Source organism: Balearica regulorum, chromosome 26, assembly GCF_011004875.1.
Source record: "Balearica regulorum gibbericeps isolate bBalReg1 chromosome 26, bBalReg1.pri, whole genome shotgun sequence".
Classification (NCBI taxonomy): domain Eukaryota; kingdom Metazoa; phylum Chordata; class Aves; order Gruiformes; family Gruidae; genus Balearica; species Balearica regulorum.
In genome coordinates, this window is record NC_046209.1 from 4,109,876 (window position 1) to 4,131,811 (window position 21,936).

The following is a 21,936-nucleotide window of genomic DNA, read 5'->3' on the forward strand; positions in this document are numbered from 1 at the left end:
GCCCGGGAAGATGGGAGGGGTGGGGGGAGGTGTTTTTAAGATTTGGTTTTATTTCTCATTCCTCTACTCTGTTTTGCTTAGTAATAAATAAGATGAATTCCCTCTCTAAGTTCCATCTGTTTTGCTCGTGATGGTAATTAGAGAATGATCTCTCCCTGTCCTTATCTCGACCCGTAAGGTTTTTTTTTTCATTGTACCTTTTCTCCCCTGTCTAATGAAAGAGGGGAGTGATAGAGCGGTTCTGGTGGGCACCTGGCCCTCAGCCAGGGTCAACCCACCACACTGAGCCATAGGTATGTTAAAAAATATAGAATAGTTTATTTACAGGGTGACCAGTTTTCAGACTTGAAAAGCAAGATGCTTTTTTCAGTAGCACAAAGGGGCCAGATGGGATCCAGGAGGTGAGCAACGGGTCCTGGGAGTTCAGTTGTTTCAGAAGCCATAACCAGTTTGGAGGGCTGTGGCAGTGCAAGGGGGGATGTACACTGTGCTCTGTGCTCAACAGGCACGTGGCAGTGCCTTGGGCTGTGAGCGCTGCGGCTGGCAGGGTGTGAGGAGGACAAAGCAGTGGCACTGTGCCTCCAGGAGTGAGCAGCACACCAGCTGCTTCCTGCCCTAAGCCAAGGGGAAGGGGACTGGATGGCTCCCTGTCCTGTGTCCCACCCCATGTAAAGCCTCACCAGAAATGTGTACTCGGCAGTTTCCAGCAAAAGAATTGTTTTGTAAGGGAACTGAAAAAATCTGGGTCTGCTGGAGCCAATGCAGTTCATCCTTAGTGCGTCTGGTAGGCATTAAGCTCTGAGGTCCTGGGATAGTTTTGGAAGTGGGTAAGAAGGAACTATAATACTGCCTGTACTGTCCTGTGCTGGGTCAGGCTGGAGGTGTAAATCATGGCAGGCTGTTTGGAGACACAAGGCACAGCTGAGTGCCCTTGTCTGCTGTGACAGCATCGTCTCCCAGGTTCTTAGTTCTGGAACTACTTGAGAAACCAGAGGTTTTAAGAGGTTAAAGCAAAAATTCACAAAGAGCCTTTCCAGGTCCCATGCAGGAAGGGTGTGTGTTCAGGATTAGAGAGGGAAACTCAGGGAAGAGTTTCTTTTGCCTTGTCCTCTGTCTCTGGTCCATTTTCTGTCTTGGTAGCAATACTGTAGTAGTAGGAGCGGATGATGTTTTCCACAGAAATAAATCCTGGACGCTCTTCCCATCTGCAAGGGCAGAAAGGAACAAATAGAGTCAACAGAAGGGACAAAAGTGGATTGATGCAACGAGAACATACCAAGCATAGAAAAACCTGGGGGAGAACAGCAGCCTGGTTGTACCAGGACTTATGAGGGCAGCTGAGACTTTTCTGGGATGGAGAGGTGGAAAGGCACAGAGGCTCTGATATCTTTCAGTGTTGGTACAGACAAATGGAGGAGTATGATAAAGAAATAGGTGCATCATTCATCATAGACTGGGGAATGAGACCAAGGCAGAAGACACCATTTGCTTTGTGTTGCCACCATCCAGACCATGTGTGCTGTTCTGATGGACCTGCCACCCAGCAAAGAGTCGAGCTAGTGAAAGCCTCACCTGTAAGTCCAGCATTTCTGCATGAGAGCATACATTTCTGCTGGGCAGTCCGTGGGGCACTCCATGCGCTTCCCTTGCTCTATGAAGCTGATGACCTCTGGGCCTTTCATTTTCTAGGATAGGATCAAGTGGGAAAATGCTTTAATGTTTTTGAAGCTGGAAACAGGGTTAGAAGAGACAGATTAGAGCTGAGCCTGGGGTAATTCTTTGGATCCATGCACCACACACCCCGTACAGTCACCGCTTTCAACCCCGGCACCCAGCAGCAACGTCTTGCATTGCACCAGCCCAGCCTGCAGACCCCATCCCAAGCCTGGGCAGAGCAGTGGCTGAGCAACTGATTTTTCAGCTCTGCAAGTAAACTGAAGGATCAAAGAGAAGAACTGCTTTGATTCAAACCCAAATGAATTTGTTTTGTTTTGTTTCTTCTCCCTTAAATGAAGCCAAAGCTGCAGAATCCAAACAGTCTAATTTGTGCCTTTTGTAAAGTGGAAGTAAGCCTGTCTCCTTTCCCCTTTGTTCAACAGTGCGAAGAGCACTCACTCAAGGAAACAGAAATTGTAGTTTCAGTGTGTGTCAGCCTGTTATAGAGTGGTAGACTAGACTGTGGCATCCATCTGTGATGGACCCAGCTCTGCCTTACCTTGTACGGTTTCTGCCCATAGCTGAAGGCCTCCCACATGGTCACGCCGTAGCTCCACACGTCGCTCTTGCTGGAGAACTTGTGATAGAGGATGCACTCTGGGGCATACCATTTCAAGGGCCACTTTCCTGCTGTCCTGGCCTGTAGCAAAGCAGAGAGGATCATTTCCACTCTGAGACACAGACTGCTCTGAGCTGAACCAGGGTTCTGCTTTGCTAAATTTTTTTGTCATATGCAATCCCACACTGCTGAAAAAAAAATCCCCTTGCCCTGGGCTAGGAGCTCCAGGTCCCAAGCCTTGAGCCCTAAGCCCTGAGCCCCATGGTGCCATCCTCCTCCTTGCACCCCAGTCCTGGGGCTCAGCACGGTCATGCACTGGCACACGCTGCTGGGAAGATCAGCCCTGGCTCACTCTTCATCACCTTCTCTTCCCTGCTCTCTGCTCTGGCTCCTCTCCTGTGTCCTCTCTCCTATCTTCCCACTGCAGTGCATCCCCCTCCCTGCCTCTGCATCTGTCTGAATTTCCTCCTTGCTGCCTGGACCTTTGCAAAGCCCCTTTTAATGTCACAGCATTGAGGTCAGCCAGGATGTGATGTGGTCATACAGCAGGGCTCCTGGGAAGACCCCAGGGCCTCTACACCTGGGGGTCTCAGTCCTCCAACCAGGAGGGCTCCTGCCCTATCTGGATCCTTTGCTGTACTTACAGCTACTTACCTTGTAGTAGCTGTCATCAGCTCCAAGAGCCTTGGAGAGTCCAAAGTCACTGATTTTGGCATAATGCTGGTTGACCAGCAGGACATTTCTGGCTGCCAGGTCTCTGTGGACAAAGTTTTTTTCCTCCAAGTACTTCATCCCCATGGATACTTGGTGCATCAGCTCCACAATATTGGGGACACTAATCTCGTCTCTGGGGAAAATGAAAGGACAATGCAATAATAAAGGACCTGCCATTACTCTGTAGACCACAGTCCCCTCCAAGCTTTCTAGCTGCAAGTGAGGATGACACCTCTGCTTCAGAAGCATCAGTCCCTCTAATCTCCCATGAAAAGACATCTCTTTCTGCTGTTATCAGCTTCCCTCTACCTACAAAGCCATGCTCCCCTAGCAGAAGAGAGTTTGATGAGAAGTGCAGAAAATCAACCAGCCACAATTTATTCAGTACTCACTTCTTGGAAGCCAAGAACTTGTTGAGTGGCCCTCCAGAAGCCATCTCCATCACAAGCATCAGGGACTCTGCCTCACAGACCCCAATCATGCGGACAATGTAGGGGTTGTCCAGCTGATGCATGATCTGGGCTTCCTTCATCATTTCATCCTTCACTGTTTTCTCATTGTTGTTCTTCAGCACCTTTATGGCCACATCAATCTGCTTCCTGCACAGGACGCAAGAGGAACACACATGGGATCAACTAAGCAGCTGGACTCATGTATCACAGCCAGGAATGAAAACCACTTCTCATGTGGTACTGTTTGCTCTCTCAATGGATATCTCAGTAGCCTGTTTTGGCAGACCCTTGCAAAAACACTGGCATCTCAGGCCTGCTAGAAGGACAAAGAGAAAAGGATCACCTCACCCTTGTAAGTGTAGACCAGTATTTGCCATCTATAGATCTGAAGGTGCATCACCTCACACACTGAGATCTGCATCATCATTGCTGTATTTCAAGGGGGAAATTCAGGCACAAAGTGGGCAAAGGCCATCTTTGTGGACTCACAGACAACCAGTGACAGAGCCAAGGATCACACATCTCCTCAAGTCTCACTCCTTTGCCCTGACGTGGACCAAGATGACCTCAGAAGCATTGACTTGCTCCTCTGAGCCCAGCAAATGCCTTCAGAAGTGGTAGTCTCATGCCCAGGAGTGTGCAGTGCAGATTACACTCTCAGGGCAATGAGGCTGTCACTGAAAGGTCATCACTGACTTTCCAGAGTATCTCTTATACCTCCACCCCATTATCACTTTAGGGTCCCTCTAGCTAGAAACAGGATAGCTGGGGACACCTCTGAGCTCAGCCTGGAGCACCTTCCTCCTGCTTGGTCAGCATCCGTCAGGGTAGCACTCACTTTCTCATTTTGTAGACTCCTTTCTTGACGCAGCCAAAGTTTCCTGCCCCCAGTTCCACTTCATCAATCATCAGGTGGTCCCTCTTCAGGAAAAGCTTCTTATCCTTCAGTTCTTCGGGGTCACTGTACGGGCTCTCGTAGACACTCGTGTCCATGGGTAGCAGGCGTGACTTTCCTGCACCTGCCCAAGAGATACAGGTTTTTATAGCTGTAACCAACATATCGTTCCCCATCCCTCTGTCCCTCACTGGTTGGGAAGTTTTTCTCTAGTCTCTTGGCCAATCCTCCTTCAAGCTCCAGCACTCAAGCCTCCCTCCTGGGCATCTCCCTTCCTTTCACAACCCATGGCTTCTCCTAGTTACAGCTGCTGGAGGAGCCAGGATGGGGAGAGGTGTTTGCGCATTCCCACTCCACGCATTAGACCCTGCGGGACCTGGGCACGTGCATGGCTTCACCCCACTGCAATGTAACTACACACACTGAGTATTTGGAAGGCAGGATGGAAGATGGGGAACAGGACAGGGCTTGATTTACTGGGTGCCAGGTGTGGGCAAACAGTTTTGCAATATTGTTGTCTCAGGGCCCTGAAATGAATGGGATGCTCCTTGGGTGCCTTTGTAAGAAAGAGGCTTTGTAGCACAGCTCTTTGACCAGAAGGTGATACAGATGTGTCAGGTGACCCCTGTGGTTCCTGTGGCATCCCCAGGTCCTGTTAGGGCTTTCAAAGATGCTCACCTACAGGCTCTGGTGTGTATCCGTCTGCATTGAGAGGCCCAAGGTTTCTCTGGAAAAGAAACGGGGATAAAGTGGATCCTGAGGTGGGCACAAGAGATTGGAGTGGCATCAAGATGACTTTTCCCTTCCAGTCCTGGCTGGCAGGTACCCCCACTGCAGCTGCACAGCAGGGATCAGACCCTGGGGGGATTCCCTGTGATGGCGCCTGAACGCAGCATCGCCCCTCAGTAATCCAGCCTGTGGGCTGTGCAGGGTGAGGTGCTGAGGGCTCTGGGTTTGCCTGAGCAGTGAGGGGCATGCACACGGGGCTACATTTTGCTCTCTGCTCCCTCTGCTTTCCCCATCCCAAAGTCTCCTGCAGCAGCAGGAGTCATCCCAGCCAAGTCTCTGCAGATTGTTTTGAGACACGGAGCGAAGGCAAGGCTGGAGGCAGCTCAGCTTGCAGCCAGCCTACCTACCTGCCCGAAGAGCGGCCTCCACAAGCACACATGGATGCTGTATACAGTCACCATCCCAAAAGCAGGCAGCGCCAAAGCAGTACGGTACACATTTTTCCAGCACAGCTTTGAACGCCAGTGCTGCTTGCAGCAGAGTTGCCACAACATGGAATCCTACCACAGCTTGTGAAAGCTCTCTGAGAAGATGGGTGAATGCTCAGGCCTTTATTTAGCCTCCGCTGGGCTCTGGGATGGGCTGCTCGTCTAGCCCAAACTAGCTGGTTTCAACACCGCTCGGCACACGGAGCAGTAACGGAGCGCAGACGTACCCCGAGGCCAGGGACTCAGAGGGAGCACAAAGACCTGGCTGGTGGCCAGTGACCAGCAGCAAGGCTGAGTGTTCCCAGAATCCGACCATGTCTTCCTCGCTCCTGCCTGGCAAGGAGGGCAGGGGGGAGAGGGCTCCCTGAGGACAGGCCCACATGTTGCGAGGAGCACAGTATGAATGGAAACCATTTTCAGCTCTAATGGTAGCTGTGCCCAGCTATTCCTTGTCGCCATCCAAGCTGGAAAGGGGACAACACTGCAGCTGGGCTTAATATATTCCATTTGAGTTATTGCCTTTTAGAGAACAGCAGAGTTTGATCAGCGAGCTTGAAATGCAATAACATTAAACCACTGAGGTACCAATAAAACAGACCCTCCCCAAAACTTACGCTCACGGAAGGGTGGGTTGGTGGAACCGGTGCTGCAGATGCTGTGAATCAGGAGAGAGAAGTTGTTATTAGGAGTCTGCCTATGCCCCAAGCAGGATCAGAGCACCAGTCCTTGAAGGACTGTGTGGATGCCTGGGTTTGATCCCCCCACCACCACCCCCAAAGGCCAGTTTCCACAGTTTTAGCCAAAAAAAGGTGTGGAAATGTGCCTGGATGTGGGCATTATTCCCAGAGCAGCCTTCAGAGGAGGTGCAGACCCACTGGAGAGACCTACAGTCTCCATCAGTCCCAGAGCAGGGACTACCTGAGCTGTACCCCAGAGCCCCCTGCCCCAGAGAAGGGGGGTCCCACGGGCAGGCTCTGAAGTGACATTTGTGATACTTGGGCCAGGACAAAGTCACCCATGGACCTGAACTGACCCACCAGGAGCCAGACTTGCAGGGCATGTTGTTTCCTGCTGCCTAAGAAGCAGGTCACTTTTCCAGAAGCCATTTGTTTGGCACCAGAAGTCCCTAATCCATTTGGAGCACTGATTCCCCAATCTGCTCCTGTCTATGGGCCACCCTGGGCCAGGCCTGGAGAGTGGCCACTTTCAGCAGGCAACGTGATGTGAGACTTGTCCAGTTTACCAGAGGAGTTCTCCATTCCCTCACCACCAGGGTCTGAGCAAGGTTGGAAGGCAGGTATGGCACTGAGAGATGTCGGCTCACCTGGCATGTTGGGGTTGGGGCAGGTTTCCTTCAGGTAGAAAATCAGCCCATCTGGTTTGAGTTTTAGGTACTCCACCAACTAGGAAAGGAAGCGGAGGAAAAAGAGATTATTGCAAGGAGAAGATAATCTTTTTTTGCAGCAGCTTGTGTGGCTTATGGTAATGATTTCTCTCAGATCTATGGCAGACAGGGACATAACTATTTCTTTCTCTCCTATCCTTGCACTCGGGGATCATCTAGAGCAAGCACTTGCATACCTAGATATCTGCCAGAGCTGGGAAGAACTTGGGAAGTTAGATAAGGACCAAAGAAAGACAAAAGAAAAATCTCCAGTAGGAGAGCTGGGTAAGGCATTTTCAGTGTAATGTTATTGTTGTCCCAGCCAGAAAGATTTTTAAGTCATGTTGTGTCTGATAAAGCCTGAGAGAAATCTTGTACTTTTCCAGAGGAACCTCAGGGTAAGCTCTGGGATCCCGAGCAGTTTTTCACTGCAGCAACCACCAGTTCGAGCACAGTGGGGACCTGACTCTGGCTGGAGACAACCAGCCCAGGCCCTGGCCATCGGACTGCAGGGGAGATGAAGCTTTCTCCTCCACTTCTGCCTGGCTCAGATTTCATCTGCAAGGGAGATGAAGCTTTCTCCTCCACTTCTGCCTGGCTCAGATTTCATCTGCAATTGGGAGCCTGGCACAGTTCTGTTTCCATAAAAATGCCCCAAAGCCTTTGTTTTCAATCAAATTCAGAGTGAAAACAGTCCTGAGAATTTGAGAAATTCAGCAAAACAGAGTTACCATCGCCCAGACAGTCCTGCCCAGGAGGAAGCGCTGGTATGCGTTCCCTAGACAGGTCCGAGGTGTGTGCCATGGGGCAGAGCCAGGTTCTGGGGGGGTCTGTGACTCCCCAGCAGTGCCAAGAGTTTGTGGACCATGTGTCACATTCCCTAAAACCTTGGTCCACCCTCGTGAGGACTGCTGGGACGTTACAGCTGTCTCCACTTCCCAAAGCCCCTGACTCTCAGGCGTGGTAGGATGCGTCTCCTGGCAGTTGGATCTTCAGTCATGTAAAGATTTTGGCAGCTGGATCAAGACTTCTGGCCTCCCCCTACTCTTTGCACAGAAATCAGTCGCTTGGAAAAGAAAGTGGCAATCTGCACACAACAGTTTTGCTGGTCCAGGAGCAGTGTGGGGGACGCAAGGGAGGAACAGCCTGGGATGAGCAATCTCATCGGGGCTTGCTGCAGGCAGAGGTCCAAGGCGCAGGCTGTGGCTGAATGTGTGAGGTTTGCTGATGGGGTGCAAGTGTAATTAATGTAACCATCTCAAGTATCCTGGCTTAAAGCTAGAAGTTAAAAGCACTAATCCTCCTGTTTCCTTGGAGAGGCACCAGACTGGTGTAAGGCATGAAGGCAGTGGTAAAGGCAGCACCATTTCAGAGCTGCCGTGATATCCCAGACTTAGATCTACTCAGCTAGGACTGCACAGAAATGAATGCAATGAGTTGAGCTGATAGACAGCCAGACCCAGGGAATGTAAGGGTTGTCTGGAAGGGGCTACAACCACCCACGAACAGTCTTAAAGCCTTTAAAGCTCCACATGGCCTTTCCTGTGCCTCAAGGCATCGGCAGCTATAACAAGGGAAAAGTGCCTTCACTTTATTAGGACACCAGTGATCAGCATCCCACAGTACGGTACCTGCCATAGCGTGTCGAACTTGGTCCCCTCGGGGATGGAGTACTTGCCGGACTTGTCCTGGTCTATCCGATAGTGATACACTGTTTTGCCATAGACGAGGGAGAGGGCGTAGGCACCGTTTTCCTTCCTTTCTCTCAGCCTGGTAGGGAGGAGAACTAGTAAAAGCAACTCTAGGTTTTGCCCTGCAAATTATCATGGCTGCAGCGGTGGTGGGACACTGGGTGGGCATTTGGTAAGGTGACCCTGCACCCCACTGCTGGAATTGCCACCTTCACGACACCCTTCTGCGGAGGGTGAGGAGGGACCCTTCACCTTTGCTCTCTTGCCCCTCTCCTCCGTCCTCTCCAGCCAATTCTTTCTTTCCCTAACTAATTCAGGATTTAATTAAATGAAGGGCTATCTCATCTCAGCAGAGATACAGACCAAATGCTTTCTCCTGTATTTTATGGGCCATACATTGTGTACATGTCCGTGTTAAATGTTTTCACCCACTGAACCCTATATCTCATATCATCCAGTCCATTAACTTCATAGAGATATCAAAACATGAGAAACAAATAAAGCTCAAGATTGGCTCTTCATGGAGGCCAGACACTGTCTGGACAATAATAGGTTTGGGGTGTCAGAGTCTGTCTTTGAAAGATCTGTAACCACAGACTGACCATATTCAGCTAAACCTCCTCTCAGGAACTATCATGTGAAACAAATAACTACAGGGTAGTGGAGATGGGGAACTGGTAAAACGTACAGGGATCACAGCATCTGCCAGGGTCTTGCATACTCACAGGAACTTCCCATCAGGTTGTGCCCCAGAGTACAGCCTCCGTTCAGCTTCATCCCGGGCGATGTTGCCATGGTACCAGGGCATCCTCTCATGGGCTGTGGTGGCAATGAGCTTCTCCACCTGTGGAGCCTGGCTTATGATGGCCTGTTCCAGTGCATCCCCCTGGAAGAGAGTGAGAAATAAGACCTCCTGCCCCTCTGCTGCATTGTTGCACGGCTTCAGCACAGTTTATTCTGTACCCTTTTGGGCAAACGACACGGGAAACTTGGAAGGTCTTTTAATTGAAGAGCTCATGGCCTTAATCATGCCTAGTGGATTGAATTCTGTTCTGCTGCAGAGCAGAATTACTTGCTTATCTAAATTGGTCCCAACCCTCGAATCCAGCTGAAGTCCATTGATTTGCTGGTGAGGGAAGAGAGAAGTCATCATGTTCGTATGGAAGATCTTGACGTCAGACTTGTGCGGTGTCTTTCAGCATCGCATTCCTGGGAGAGCAGGACCTCTTTGTGGTGCCTCTGCCTTCCTGGATGCTCACTGTCCCCAGGCACTACAACTTGTCAAGAGCAGTGCAGTCTGGAAATCTTGTGGGAGACCCTAAATTAATTTTACTGGCCTCACACATTTTATAAAGAACTGTAGTTTTTCTTTTGCCAGTAGGTGGCAATGTCCTTTGTGCTATCTACCAGTGTCCACAGAGCAGCTTCAAGGAGAAACCCTACAGATACTCATTCTGTTCAGGACCTTTGGTCTAAAACAGGCCAAATTTAGAGATCTTTCATAGAAAGGCTCCATAAAGAGAATGCCTGAGCCATCATTCTGCAAGGACTTGGAAGTGTCTGAGTAGCCACTCTTGAGGTGACAGCAGGTAGGAGGAAATCAATTATGTGGCTGCTAGTGTGAACATTTACAGAGTTTTGCCTTATACGTATATTATATATATTCCAGTCTGCAATAAAATGCAGGAACCTGTCTGTAGCTATTGTTAAATTTAAATAACAGCCAGACCTTATCCAGTACCCAGTACCTCAGTCTCACCTCCACTGATTTCAAAGCGCAAGGAAAACCTGAGCAAGAACTTAAGTCTGGTTTCATTACGTCTTCAGCACAATGTTACGGATGCACAGGCACCCCACATGGAGAGCAATGGTCTAACTGCAGCGAGCATCCCATGTGCTGCAGAGGAGCAAACAGCACATGGGGAAATGTTTGCAAAGTGGGCAGAGAGCTCCAATGCCCCGCAGAGCAGATGCAACATGAGCTGTTCAGAGGAAGAGTCTGAAGGCTTGGGAAGATGTTTAGACCTGCTTCTGAAGAAGAAACTGGAAGAGAGAGAGATTTAAGACTGCAGGCTCTGAGGACAAGGACCTTGCTTTACCATGCGGTAAGAGGGGGGTGACAGCAACAGAGGAGGTCAGGGCAGCAAGCGGCAGTAACCCCCGGGGAGCACTCTTTGCACAGTCCCACACCACCTTTGGCAATGGCCAGTACCTCTAGCTTCCACGTCTGCCGGACATATTCGCGCACCATATTATCCCTCATGCTGTCGAAGACGCCGGGCTGAGGCTCCACGCCACTAGGGCGGTTGCAAGGCTTGCGGAGGGTGCAGCAGAGCCCGTCAGCATCCTTGGAGTAAAACTCACAGAGCTCCTCTGGCCCACAGTGCGCTTTGCCCCCCGCAATGGCGTAGGTCCCGTTCATCTGGCGCTCAATGGCGTAATGGTAAAACTGCAGGTTGTAGACCATGGAGAGGACATATCCGCCCAGACTGCGCAGGCATTGCCGCAGTAGGAACAGGCCATCCGCCATCCCCGCCAGCTTGAGGTACTCCTCCGCTTCTGACCTGGCAATGCTGCCGTAGTAAAAGGGCAGGTGAGCAGCAGCATCGGGCATCTCTGCACGCTTATCGGGACGGCTTGGGCCAGCTCACACGCTGCTGGTGCTCGATCTGGAAGAAAGAAGCAAAATTCTTCACTGACACATAATTTTGTAAAAAGATTTGATTGGAATTCAGACTTGTCTGCCTAGAGGTTCTTCAGCCCACAGCTAACTATCTGTAGCATCATTTCAAACATCACATGGAGAGTAGCAGTGGGTGCACTCATATCCCCAGCTAGAGAATCCCACGGTGATTCCTCTATGCCATCCTGAATGCAGGTAGAGAGTGTAAGTAAAAATCCACCTGATCTTGATTTAAAGATTTCAAGCAATAGAGAATGCACCAAATCCTACAGTGAATTGTTCCAATGGTTAATTGCCTTCACTATTAAAAATGTGCTTCTTACACCCATCCCAAAGTTTTTAGCTTTGACTTCCTACCATTTTCTCTCCACCCCTCCTCACAATAAAAGGAAATTCTTTTTCCTCTCTGAATAGATTAGTTTTGCCGTGATGGTATGTAAGGCCAAAGTCTTAAATGGAATAAGATTAAAACATGAGATGGACATTAAAAGTCTAAAAAATATTTAGATACACAATTGCACCAAACACAGCAAAAGGAGATAAACCTAAGTGCTTCTGGGCAGACATTAACCGTCAGTTGAACAAAAAGAAACTTTCCTCTAACTGTATCTTGAAAAATGTTATGGATTTCTTCCCACAACACCTGACTCTGGCTGGTTTCTGAATCTGGCCGATACTCTGATCCCGTTTGGCCGCTCCTATTTCTACATCGTGCACACGCTCTAGAGAAAGCCAGAGCTCAGATGTAGTCAGCCATCACCGCACAGTGAGTTTAAGCCCGCTGTCGAGCTGCAACATGCAAGCATTACTGGAGCCCGCTGCTCAGAAAAGCCTAAAACCAGAAACGAACCTACCGCCGTGCTGCTGCAGCACCAGCTTGTGGTGGGAATCCAGCGAGAAATGGCGCTTTGTTGACTGAGTCACTGCAGAGCCCCTTCTGCCAAAGAGTTATAGGTCTTGTATAGAATCATCTAAAAATCCCACCCACAAACAGAAGCCAATTTCCGGTGATTAATGGAAACATTATCATATTTGAAGGGTCTCATTTGTTCCCTGGAGCCCGATCTTTGATTTCGTCATTGCGCACATGCTGACCCCGAAAAGATCAGAGTGTTTGTCTCCATCTGCGTTTCCCACAAAAGTGTCACTCGTGTTCAGAATAAAGAAAACACTTCGTCCAGCGTGCTGGGTATTTGCCCTGATTCTTCCCAACGTAACTCTCATTTCTGAACATGATGGGAGAAGTTGCCGCCCGACGCGTTGGGCCCACTGTGATCTTCCAGGAGTGGATGGAGCTGTGCCGGGGCTGGTGGTCAGTCCTGCTCTGTCTCACCCAGCAGCACAGCGACAGGGCTGCCTCCTGCCAGCCGCTGGGACCGCTGGAGCTGGGAAGGGCTTGGCTGGATGTGCGCTCGGCATCGGTAGGAATGGGATAGGGTTCAGGAGGAAACTGCTCAGGGGAAACCATTCTGCTGTGTGCACCCTGCTCTGCTCAGCCTACAGCAGCAAAGAGTCATGAGGAGAGCCTACAACAGCAAAGAGCCATGAGGAGATGGATTTATGGCAACCAGATTCTTCTCTACCTGTTTGTTTGTTGTGTTCATTAAGCCCAGAAATGGCCCTGATGAGAACAGGAAGGGAGAGCAGGCTCCGCCGAGGAGGCGTTTTAGCCGAGGCAGGAAACCACAACAGGAAGCCGTCAGTGGCGTTTGCAGCTTTGGGTGCGGGACTAGCGTAAACCGTATCAGACACAGCACAAATAAACCTGACTTGTGGAGCCCCTTTCATCAAATTCATCAAATGAAGCAAAGTGGGGTCTCAGCAGACCTGCCTGTCTGGGACACAGAAGGCAAATGAAAACACGCTAAAATGAAAGCTAAAACCCTAACTGGAGTCAATGCTGGAAACCAAAGCAAATGTCCTAATCCCTTGATGCCTCCAGGCATCAAAGCAGCCCAGACACTGGACAGATGCATCCCCCAGCTTCAGCTCCTGAGATGAGATGACTGCCAGGTCTTCCCGACCTCAGCCTGGTCCCAGGGGAGGGCAGGTCCCAGGAAGGTGGGTTGAAGGAAGTGAGAAGCGAGGATTGCAAGTCTTGGTTTTGACTGCAGAGTCAGGCTCATGAATCACGTTCACGAGTCAAGGATGAGGAAGTGCTGAGTGGGCAGTGGAAGGTCGGCCTTCTTCATGTGCTAGTAATTTCCACTACCTACCTGGGATAAATAGTGATTAGGTACAAGAACGCTGCATCCAAAAGTGCTGATTTCCTTTTCTGGAAAGTTCAGGACCAGAACATCACAGCAAGTGGAACACGTTTGACAATTGTTCAGACAGGTGAAAATGAGATGGCAGAAGCCATTGATCACCACTGAGCTCCCACAAAGTTTCCAGCTGCCTACACAGGCAATTCTGTTATAAACAGACTGTTTTTTCTCTCCGAGTGCAGGGCTGAGAGTCAAGAAAGCCTCACGGAGATACAAGAGTGAACCCAGGGATCAGAAGTTGGTTCAGGCCATGCCACCTATTTCACACAATCCTTGCTGCCACAAATGAACCCTATTAGCTGCTCTTGAAAAAAACTTCTAAGTCCCCAGGCATGAGGAAAAGTCACCCCCTGAAGCCTGAGAGTAGATTGGAACAGGATGATTTTCAGCCTCTCTAAAGCTCTTGCTTTAAGAAAGTTTGTCCTGCCATCCTGGTTTTTTCTATAGCCCAAATGCCAGCCCAGGGTCTTCTGGGCATAGCTATGCTCCTCTTCCAAACTACAACTCTGTTCCTTAGCACTGCCCCTGGGTGCACCTGAGCAACCCTGACTTAACCTCAACAGACCTGCACAAACCTCATACAACTTTGTCTTCCCACGCTGTAAAATGCAGAGGAGTATGAGAACCAATTTCATGAATTGCTTTTACAAACATAACAAACTAGCGTCTGGAAGAAGCTGTGCAAGGGACCCTCTGCCACTATTAATTTCAAGCAGCAGGATCTGATTTTTCCTTAATCTCTGTCCCTTGGGCTGCAGTGACCCAGATGCTGGATGTCTGGGTGTTCCCCCCAGGTTAGCAACAGCCCTCAGGGAGAACGGCGATAAAACCAGGGCTCCTGCGATAATGGTCATGTTTGCAAGTTGGCGTTATGACGTGAAGATGCACTGAAAAAAAGCAACACCCACGTAAAAAGTAGTCGGATTTGTGCACCATGACACACAGGAAAGCCAGGCAGGAAGCTATTGAGATGTCAGTCAATCAGATCTATATATAGCCGGCCACTTGCTCTTACTTAGATCAGACAAAAACCATCAGGAACTGGTTTGATTTTAGAATTTCTCAGAACAGCAGAACCACTTTGTGTGAACGCAGCGCCAGTCCCCGAGAGCAGCAGGGTGCACCGATGAAACCGGAGGAGGCACTGACAAACTTTAGCATCCTGTTAGGACCATATTCTCTGCATCATTGTCCTGGCAGCAATAATCCCTTGTAAAACAGCCCTGGCTGGCTGGACTGTCCCTTTAAGGTGACTGGGTCAGCCCGAGGTAGAGGAGGGACCTGCCTGGGACAGACCGGGGAGGCAGCAGAAAGGGCTGGAGGATGGCAACCAGCCTGGGGGGTATAAAAGGGGCTCACCGGAGGGGGGGGTGTGCTTTGGAGGTGGTGGAAGGAGTTGCTGCTGAGGTTTGTGCTGGCGATGTGGGGAGGGGTGTTTTTACCAGTTCTCTGAAAGGTGTTTACTCGGGAATGGGGGGAGGTAACTAAGAGCTGCCATGGTAAATGTGCCCGTGGCATTGCTGAAAGAGGAGGTCAGCCTGTTTGATGGGGGTTGGGGTGTCTGAGCTCTTCTGGGGGTCACTTCTGCTGCCTCCCAGGGCTGGGGGGGGTGAGCCGTGGTGTAGGCAGCTGGGTGGGTGCTGATGGGGGGGAGCAGCCCAGCCTTGGGGTCTGCCTGCCCTGCAGGCAGGAGTGCTGGGTGGGTGAAGGCAGGGGGGTGAGGGGCACTGGCTCTCTCCTGAGCTCCTCACTGGCCTGTGCTGCCTCCTTGTCTCCTCCTGGTGTGAACTGGCCTCTTTGGCCGCTTTATGGGAAGGAAAGATGCTTCTCATGGTGCTTTGCCTAAGCCCACCTGCAGCTAATGCAGGAATAAATGTGCTTTCTTATGGTGCTGTTTACAGCCCTCTCTTCAGTGCTTTAGGAGGGCACTGAGTAAGGGTTTGTACCCAAGGTTATCTCAACCTTCCTGTTGATGGAGCTCTGCTGGTCCCCATGCAGGGGCAGCTGGCTGGAGGAGCAGGGCTGAGCAGGGCTGTGGCACAGTGAAGGGGTAGGCAGGATTTAGAAGTTGAGCAGGGTGTGAGGTGCAGAGGGGGATGGCAGAAATCAGAGCAAGTCTCAATCAGCAGCTGGTTCCCTCTGTAGCTGGGCATGTACCAGGGACCTTCTGGTTTCCCCAGGGCTGTCCCCCATCCCATCCCCTGGATTGTTTTCTGTTGTTCCTGATTTGATCTGAGAACTAAATTTACAGTGGAGAGCCTGGTTGAAGATGTGAAGGGATGAAAAATGTCCACAGTGGAAGTTCCCTTTCCAAGTCATTCTTCCCAGGGGTAGCTGGCACTGTGCAAGAGGATGAACTGAAGAGCTCATCCATGGAGATCAGACACATGTGGTTTTGTTTAAATCTTGTAACAAAAGGCTTGAAATAAATTTGATTCAACTTGAAATGCTTCATAGTTCAAAGAAAAACCTGAAAAACTTAACTTTGGATTGGCCTGACTACATTCTTCTAATTGTTCTTGATTAATGTTTTATTTTTATTTATGTACTCCATGGCAGTTCTTCCCAAGATTTCCTCATGAGCACTTACATTCCTGGCTATAACTGCTTTCCTAATTTCCCTGCTGACTACTCATTAAAACCTCAGCTACCCAACCATTTATTAACACTTGAATTATGTGTGAGTGGGAGTTTATGAAAGTGTGAGCCCATTTATGTTTGTACTCATAAACAGTGTGCCTTCTGCTTGCATGTGAAGATAATAATCTTTTCTACTTCTCGGTGAGTATTACTAAGTCCTGCCTGAAATGGTTGTGCTTACAGAAACTCCACAGAAAAACCTACCTGATTTCACTAAGGACCTTGTCTGCTCTTGCTGTCCTTGAAGCGAGTAGGTAAGTGCAAGCTGCCCCTCTGCTGCCTGTGCATCCCAGGCCAGGTGCAGAAATGCTTCATACACCTTCTCCCCCTTTGAAGTGGAACATGGGAGCTGTTTGGCCCCAAGGACAGTCCACAGTCCTTTTTGAAGAAAAAAAATGTTAAATTCCACAGCAGCACTTGCAAAGCCCACAGAGGGACCTGGTGCTCCTGTGGTGCACTTGGTATGAAGACTCCGAACAGTGCCAGGACTGTACCAGACACAGCCTTTGAGAAAAGCTGGTCCTGTGGAGATCAGTACCCCTCTTCTAAGCCCTTGGCCAGAGACCTAGTGCCACCCCATCACAGTATTACTGGAGATCAAAATTAGAGGGGATGGTTCTGCTCAAATGCTTGTGGCCTTGGTCTTACGGTACGTGTATCCTAGAAGTAGCCATTGCTCACCCAGTGGCAGGGCTAATGGGTGACTGGTTTTCTGTGCCTCCTTCCACCCAGGGTCTGACCTAGCCAGGCTGCCTTGTGTCCCCACAGTTCTGGTAAAACACCTGGTTGCACAAGCCGGTGTGCTCTTGCTTGCTGTTAGTGTTTGAGGGGTCAATGATGCACGTTACTCACAGCCCTTCCTGCAGAGCCAGCCTGTGCCCAGAGGCTCAGGAGTTGCCATGTGTCACCTCTGCTCCCATCTTGCAGCTCTGATTATTCTTTCTTGCTGCTCTGCTTTGACTTGGCCACTCTGAACCTGCCTGGGTGGGTAAGGGTGCTCATCCTTCTCAAAAGGGAGAAATGGTGCAATAGAGCATGGAAAATTGATGACATGCTTGTTTGGTGCAGTCAGATGGCAATAAAGGCCTGAATTCATTCATATCCTGCTGGGGACTTGTTTTCCTTCTGTGGTTATTTGTCAAATGCTAATGAGCGGAAGCAATTTTCTCCTCTAGCTTTGAGAGCAGGAGACGGGGAGGGGGCTGGGGAGGGAGAAGGCCACCTGCGTGGGGGCCTGGTTGGTACAACTATCTGCCTTTTGTGCAAGCCGTTGTTTTAACGGCTGGGATTGCCTTCTTCCCAGAAAGCAGTTTTCTGGTGTTACCCTGCTTCCTCTAAGTTTTTCACTGATGCTTGTGAGCCTGCAATGCAGCTCCCGCAGGGGTAGTAGGAGAGGTCTTGGTCCTTTCCTGCAAGAGACTGGGCAGATATTTCTGCAGTGCCATAGCAGGGGAGTCAAATGGGCAGGGCACAGTCCCTTGAGGCAAAGCACAGTGAGAACACGGCAGTAGGAAGTACAAATGGGTCTCTGAAACATGCAGATGGTGCGTTACTACTTCTGGATTAACACAGGTGAATCGCTGTATGCACGGACTTGTTTCCTATTTACATGTGGTCATACCCATGGTGTATCACATGCTCTTTCTAGCAGAGTGCACTGTTTCTTTGTAAAACCTTATCGTCTGGTGGTACACTGCTTGGGGAGCGTGGATGGAAAAGATACAACCAACCACGCGATCTCAGTGTGCTCCTCCGCACCCAAGGAGTGTGGCACAGAGCAATGCGAGTGGCTGCTCTTTCTCTGCTTGGCGCTGGGTGATCGCTGGCCATGGAGCTGACTCTAGTTCTGTAGGAGTTTGGGTAAATACTTGGTTCTTTCCCTAAGGAAAGGGATATTAGTTATTTATCTAGTGCTTTTCTTCCATGAAAAGATCCCTGGGCAAGTGTTTATCCTAGGTAGGAGCCTGGCAAACCCTGATAAATCAGAATGTAAAGAACCATATTTTTCCTAAAATGCTGCAATGAGTGGCACAGAGCAGCGTCCGTTTCATGGCAGCTCTGGAATAGGTGGGCTGCTGGGGTCCACGAGCAGGGTGACGCTGCTGTGTGATGGGGTAAAGCAAAGTCGCTGTGCTATCCTAAGGGAGCGTGTGCTCATCTGTTGCATGTGGATTTAGTTTGGAAGGCTGTGAAAACACCCTGCTGATCCTTTGTAGAGCCACTGAAAACACTCCTGGCTCCGGACCCATTGATCCTGAACAGCTTTTAATTAGGGTCTAACGTACATAATTAAACACAGTAGGTGCTATTTCCTCCCTGGTATCCCTGAGTGCTCTTGTGGTCTGATAACTCAGCTATGGGTCATCGGTCTGAGCAAACATGCCAAGATGTTTGTCCTGGGGATGAGTGAGCACAGAGCTTGGCCCTGCCACCGAGGTGGAGCTGATCTTGACAACCAACCAGAGAGAAGGGTCAGTACTCCACCTGGATCCTCTGGGGTTTGGGTCTAGCAGATGGTTTTATGGAGCCAATGGCAGAAAACTGCAGTAACTTCTGTGTATCTCGAAGGGCTCTCTGTTTATGCTTGCTTCTACCTGGCTTCCCTGTATTATCTTGTGAAGGGCTTTTGCTGAAATAACAACTTAGCACACAACATCATGGATCTAGAGACCTGCCGGTACAGCGCGTTTGGGGGGGATTGGTGGTGAGACCATGGCTCGAGTCCTTTCCTTGGCACTACTAGGAGTAGTGCAGCCCTCACAGGGCGCAGTAAAGGTGGCACGAGGGCTTTAAGCCGCATCGGTGCGAGAGCATTGACTGTGATGAATCTTACTGGAAATAAGTTTGTGTCCTGCACTGGCTTGGGTTCTTGTGATGGTGCTGAGTGGGGACCTTCTCTGGAAGGATCGAAACCTGCTGAGCAGGTTCGATGCTGCTCTGAATGATGTGCCCTTCCCACCTCTGCCCCCCCCTCCCCTCCCTGCTCTGGGTGGTGAAGTGGCTGACAACTCTATTTCCAACCACAGAATGACAGTGTTTTTGTTACGTAAACATCTGCATTTATGGTTTGCCTTTGCCATTTAAAGATAAATTTAATAGCTGAGCTTAAAGTTTAGCAGCATGTATTTTTTGTGATGCCTAGAGACTCCCTGGAAGATCACAGCCAGTGTCTGCACTGCATAGGGGTGTGCAGGCTTTGTCCTGAAAAGCCCAGGAAGAAGAAAAGAGGAGGAGGAGGAAGAGATAGAGGCAAACTGAGGAGAGGAGGACTTTTGTGTGTGCAATTGCAATCAGGTCGGGTGCAGAGCTCCAAAATCTTGTTCCTTGGCTTCCCGGTGTGCCAGGGCTCTGCAGCCACTGAGGTGTGATGCCTTCCTGATGGGGCACTGACTTGTACTATACTTGGTAGGGTGCTGGGTTATCAGGTCTACTGGTGGGGGGAGACAAGCTCTCTGGAAGTAACACTGGGGGGTTGCCAACCTTCAGTTAAGAGTTCCTCTTAAAGGCCTCATACGAGTTAAAACCTGATTCAGTGAAAATACATTGCATTGGAGGTTTCAGCTAGTGCTGCTGGTCAGGTTTCAGTCCTTTAATCATTCTGCCTTAATTTAGCCTTGAGAGGAAACAGTTACTGTCTCTATCAGTAACATCTCTCTTCTCGGCATGGGCTCTCCTCTGCCTTGGTCATTGGGCCGTTTCATACGGTAGATACTGTCAAACATTGATTGGTCTGTCCCTACGTGGTTTCTCCTCTGTCTACTCTACCAGATGTATTTTTAAGGTATTCTCACTCTGGACAATATCTCTAGGCAGATGTGCCACTTCATAAGCTTATTCTGGTCTGTAGTCCTACTCTGAAGCCACCCCTGGAGCTCTGCAAGACCCTCTCAGAGAGGAGGAGGCCAGGGAGGATGGAGATGGGGAAGCAGACAGTTGCCCTTCAAGCCAGTACTGAGCTGGGTTGTACTGGTGTTGTGTCAGTGGCATGTGTTGGTCACCTGAGCTTCAGCCTGGACAGAGGATTCCACGTACCCTGAAGCTGCTCCATAACTGTACACAGCCCCTGGATAGGGGGTTCTGCTTGGGGGCATGTTGGGTGTATGTTACCGCTCACATGTACAGAGCTGGCATTGCTGCAGCAGCTTTCCCAACATCTCCGAAGCAGATGTTGGAGATGGTTCACCCTCATCTTCCAGTGCAGCTACCTCCAACATGGGACACAGCAGCTCTTGTGCCTGAAACAGTGCTGGAAAAGGTTGTCCCCTCACTAGAGGGGATGTAGGCAGGCCGAGTATAAATATCCAACTCGGAAGTTGGCTGAGACACCAAAGCAACCTCTCTGTGCTGGCAGTAAGTGCCGTGGGCTCTAACGGTCATGAGTCACAGGGTTTCTCAGTCTCACTTTGAAAGCCCAGGCAAAGGGGGCTAGCAGCAGATCCAAACATGACAAAATGAATGCATTGGGCATCTGGCATTCACCACCAGCACTGCAGCCGTAGTGCTGGCTTTTATAGACAAATATTACTGCAAGTAGAGCGGGTGAAAGCTGCTGCCAGGTGGGGAAGAGGCTGGCAGAGCGCTGGGTGCACTCTTTGCTCCTCAGACGTACGAAGATGAGTTTTGTTTACATGGGACAGATTAAAACAGTTCCTGCAGTTTAAAAAATAAAATAAATACCACCCACGTGGTTCAGTACCAGTGGCGAACGTGACCCCAGCACCTTGGTTTACTTATTTCAGTAGGTGATTTAATACTAGACGTGTTGGAAACTTTGCAAGTTCAGGAGAGAGCAATGAAAGTGATCAAGGGCCTGACGGGACCGATTAACAAGCACAGCTCTTAGGGATGGAGTATGCACACTAGTTGTTGATCAAGGGTGATGGGGGAAAATTTGAGAGCAAGGTAGAAGTATCTAAAGAGCATGATCATATTTGAGAGAGGAAAAGCTGTTTTGGATGTGCTAATAAGACGGTATGGGGATAAAGGAGAAGATATTAATCAGTGGAAAGTAAGTCTGGTTATCAAGAAACATCTTCTAACAAGAAGATCCATCAGGATGTGGAACAAGGGAAATAGTGGAAGCCACTTAACACTGGATCAGAAAATGTACTGTAGGGAACAATCCTAGAGGAAGAAATTGGGATGAGCTAATAGGAGTTTCCCATATCTAATTTCTGCAATTCTGAGTTCCATTAAGGAAAATAAACTTTCAAGTTCTTTCTCTGGCCAATGTAATTTCCAGTTCAGTCAATGTTCCGTGAAAAACACTGAATGCAGAAGCATTTTGCTTCTGCTGCTGATATTTTTGGTGGCGTTTTGTTGAACATCAGTGTCTGAAATGAGAATGAAGTCCTCTACTTGCTTGCAGACTAGGGTTACGTGCACAGCAGTAAATATTTTCCTGCACACTTTCATAATATGGCTCAGTGATCAGCTACGTGATGACTCGGGTGAAAAAATAGCTCATTCTCCATGGTCTGCTAAGTTCTTAGCTTTTGTCCTTTCTGTGCTTTCAATGGGAGGTTGCATTAATCAATGTCTACCTGTGCTCAGTCTGTTCTTACCATGGCCACAATGCACCAACCAGCTTCCTTAACTTTTCCACCAAGCAAAACTAACTTTGAACTAACCTTGCACCTGAACATCCTGTTGCAAGCACTCATCCTCTTTTTTTTTTTTTTTTTTTTTCCCTCTTGGATGCAAGACACTACAACAAGC

At 49.6% G+C, this 21,936-nt stretch overlaps 1 protein-coding gene across 1 annotated transcript in view; it reads right to left on the bottom strand.

The window, feature by feature from the left end:
* Positions 1 to 296: 296 nt before the first annotated feature.
* Positions 297 to 21,936, bottom strand: part of ZAP70 (zeta chain of T cell receptor associated protein kinase 70) — a 28,135-nt gene continuing 6,495 nt past the window's right edge. The window contains exons 2-13 of the mRNA XM_075736338.1: positions 10,841 to 11,297; positions 9,354 to 9,514; positions 8,569 to 8,707; positions 6,878 to 6,956; positions 6,168 to 6,208; positions 5,015 to 5,063; positions 4,280 to 4,460; positions 3,382 to 3,588; positions 2,930 to 3,122; positions 2,216 to 2,356; positions 1,573 to 1,685; positions 297 to 1,205 (exon numbers count right to left, since the gene is read on the bottom strand). Of these exons, the coding sequence (XP_075592453.1) occupies positions 1,082 to 1,205; positions 1,573 to 1,685; positions 2,216 to 2,356; positions 2,930 to 3,122; positions 3,382 to 3,588; positions 4,280 to 4,460; positions 5,015 to 5,063; positions 6,168 to 6,208; positions 6,878 to 6,956; positions 8,569 to 8,707; positions 9,354 to 9,514; positions 10,841 to 11,242 (1,830 nt within the window). The 5' untranslated portion in view covers positions 11,243 to 11,297 and the 3' untranslated portion in view covers positions 297 to 1,081. The remainder of the gene's footprint in view (positions 1,206 to 1,572; positions 1,686 to 2,215; positions 2,357 to 2,929; positions 3,123 to 3,381; positions 3,589 to 4,279; positions 4,461 to 5,014; positions 5,064 to 6,167; positions 6,209 to 6,877; positions 6,957 to 8,568; positions 8,708 to 9,353; positions 9,515 to 10,840; positions 11,298 to 21,936) is intronic.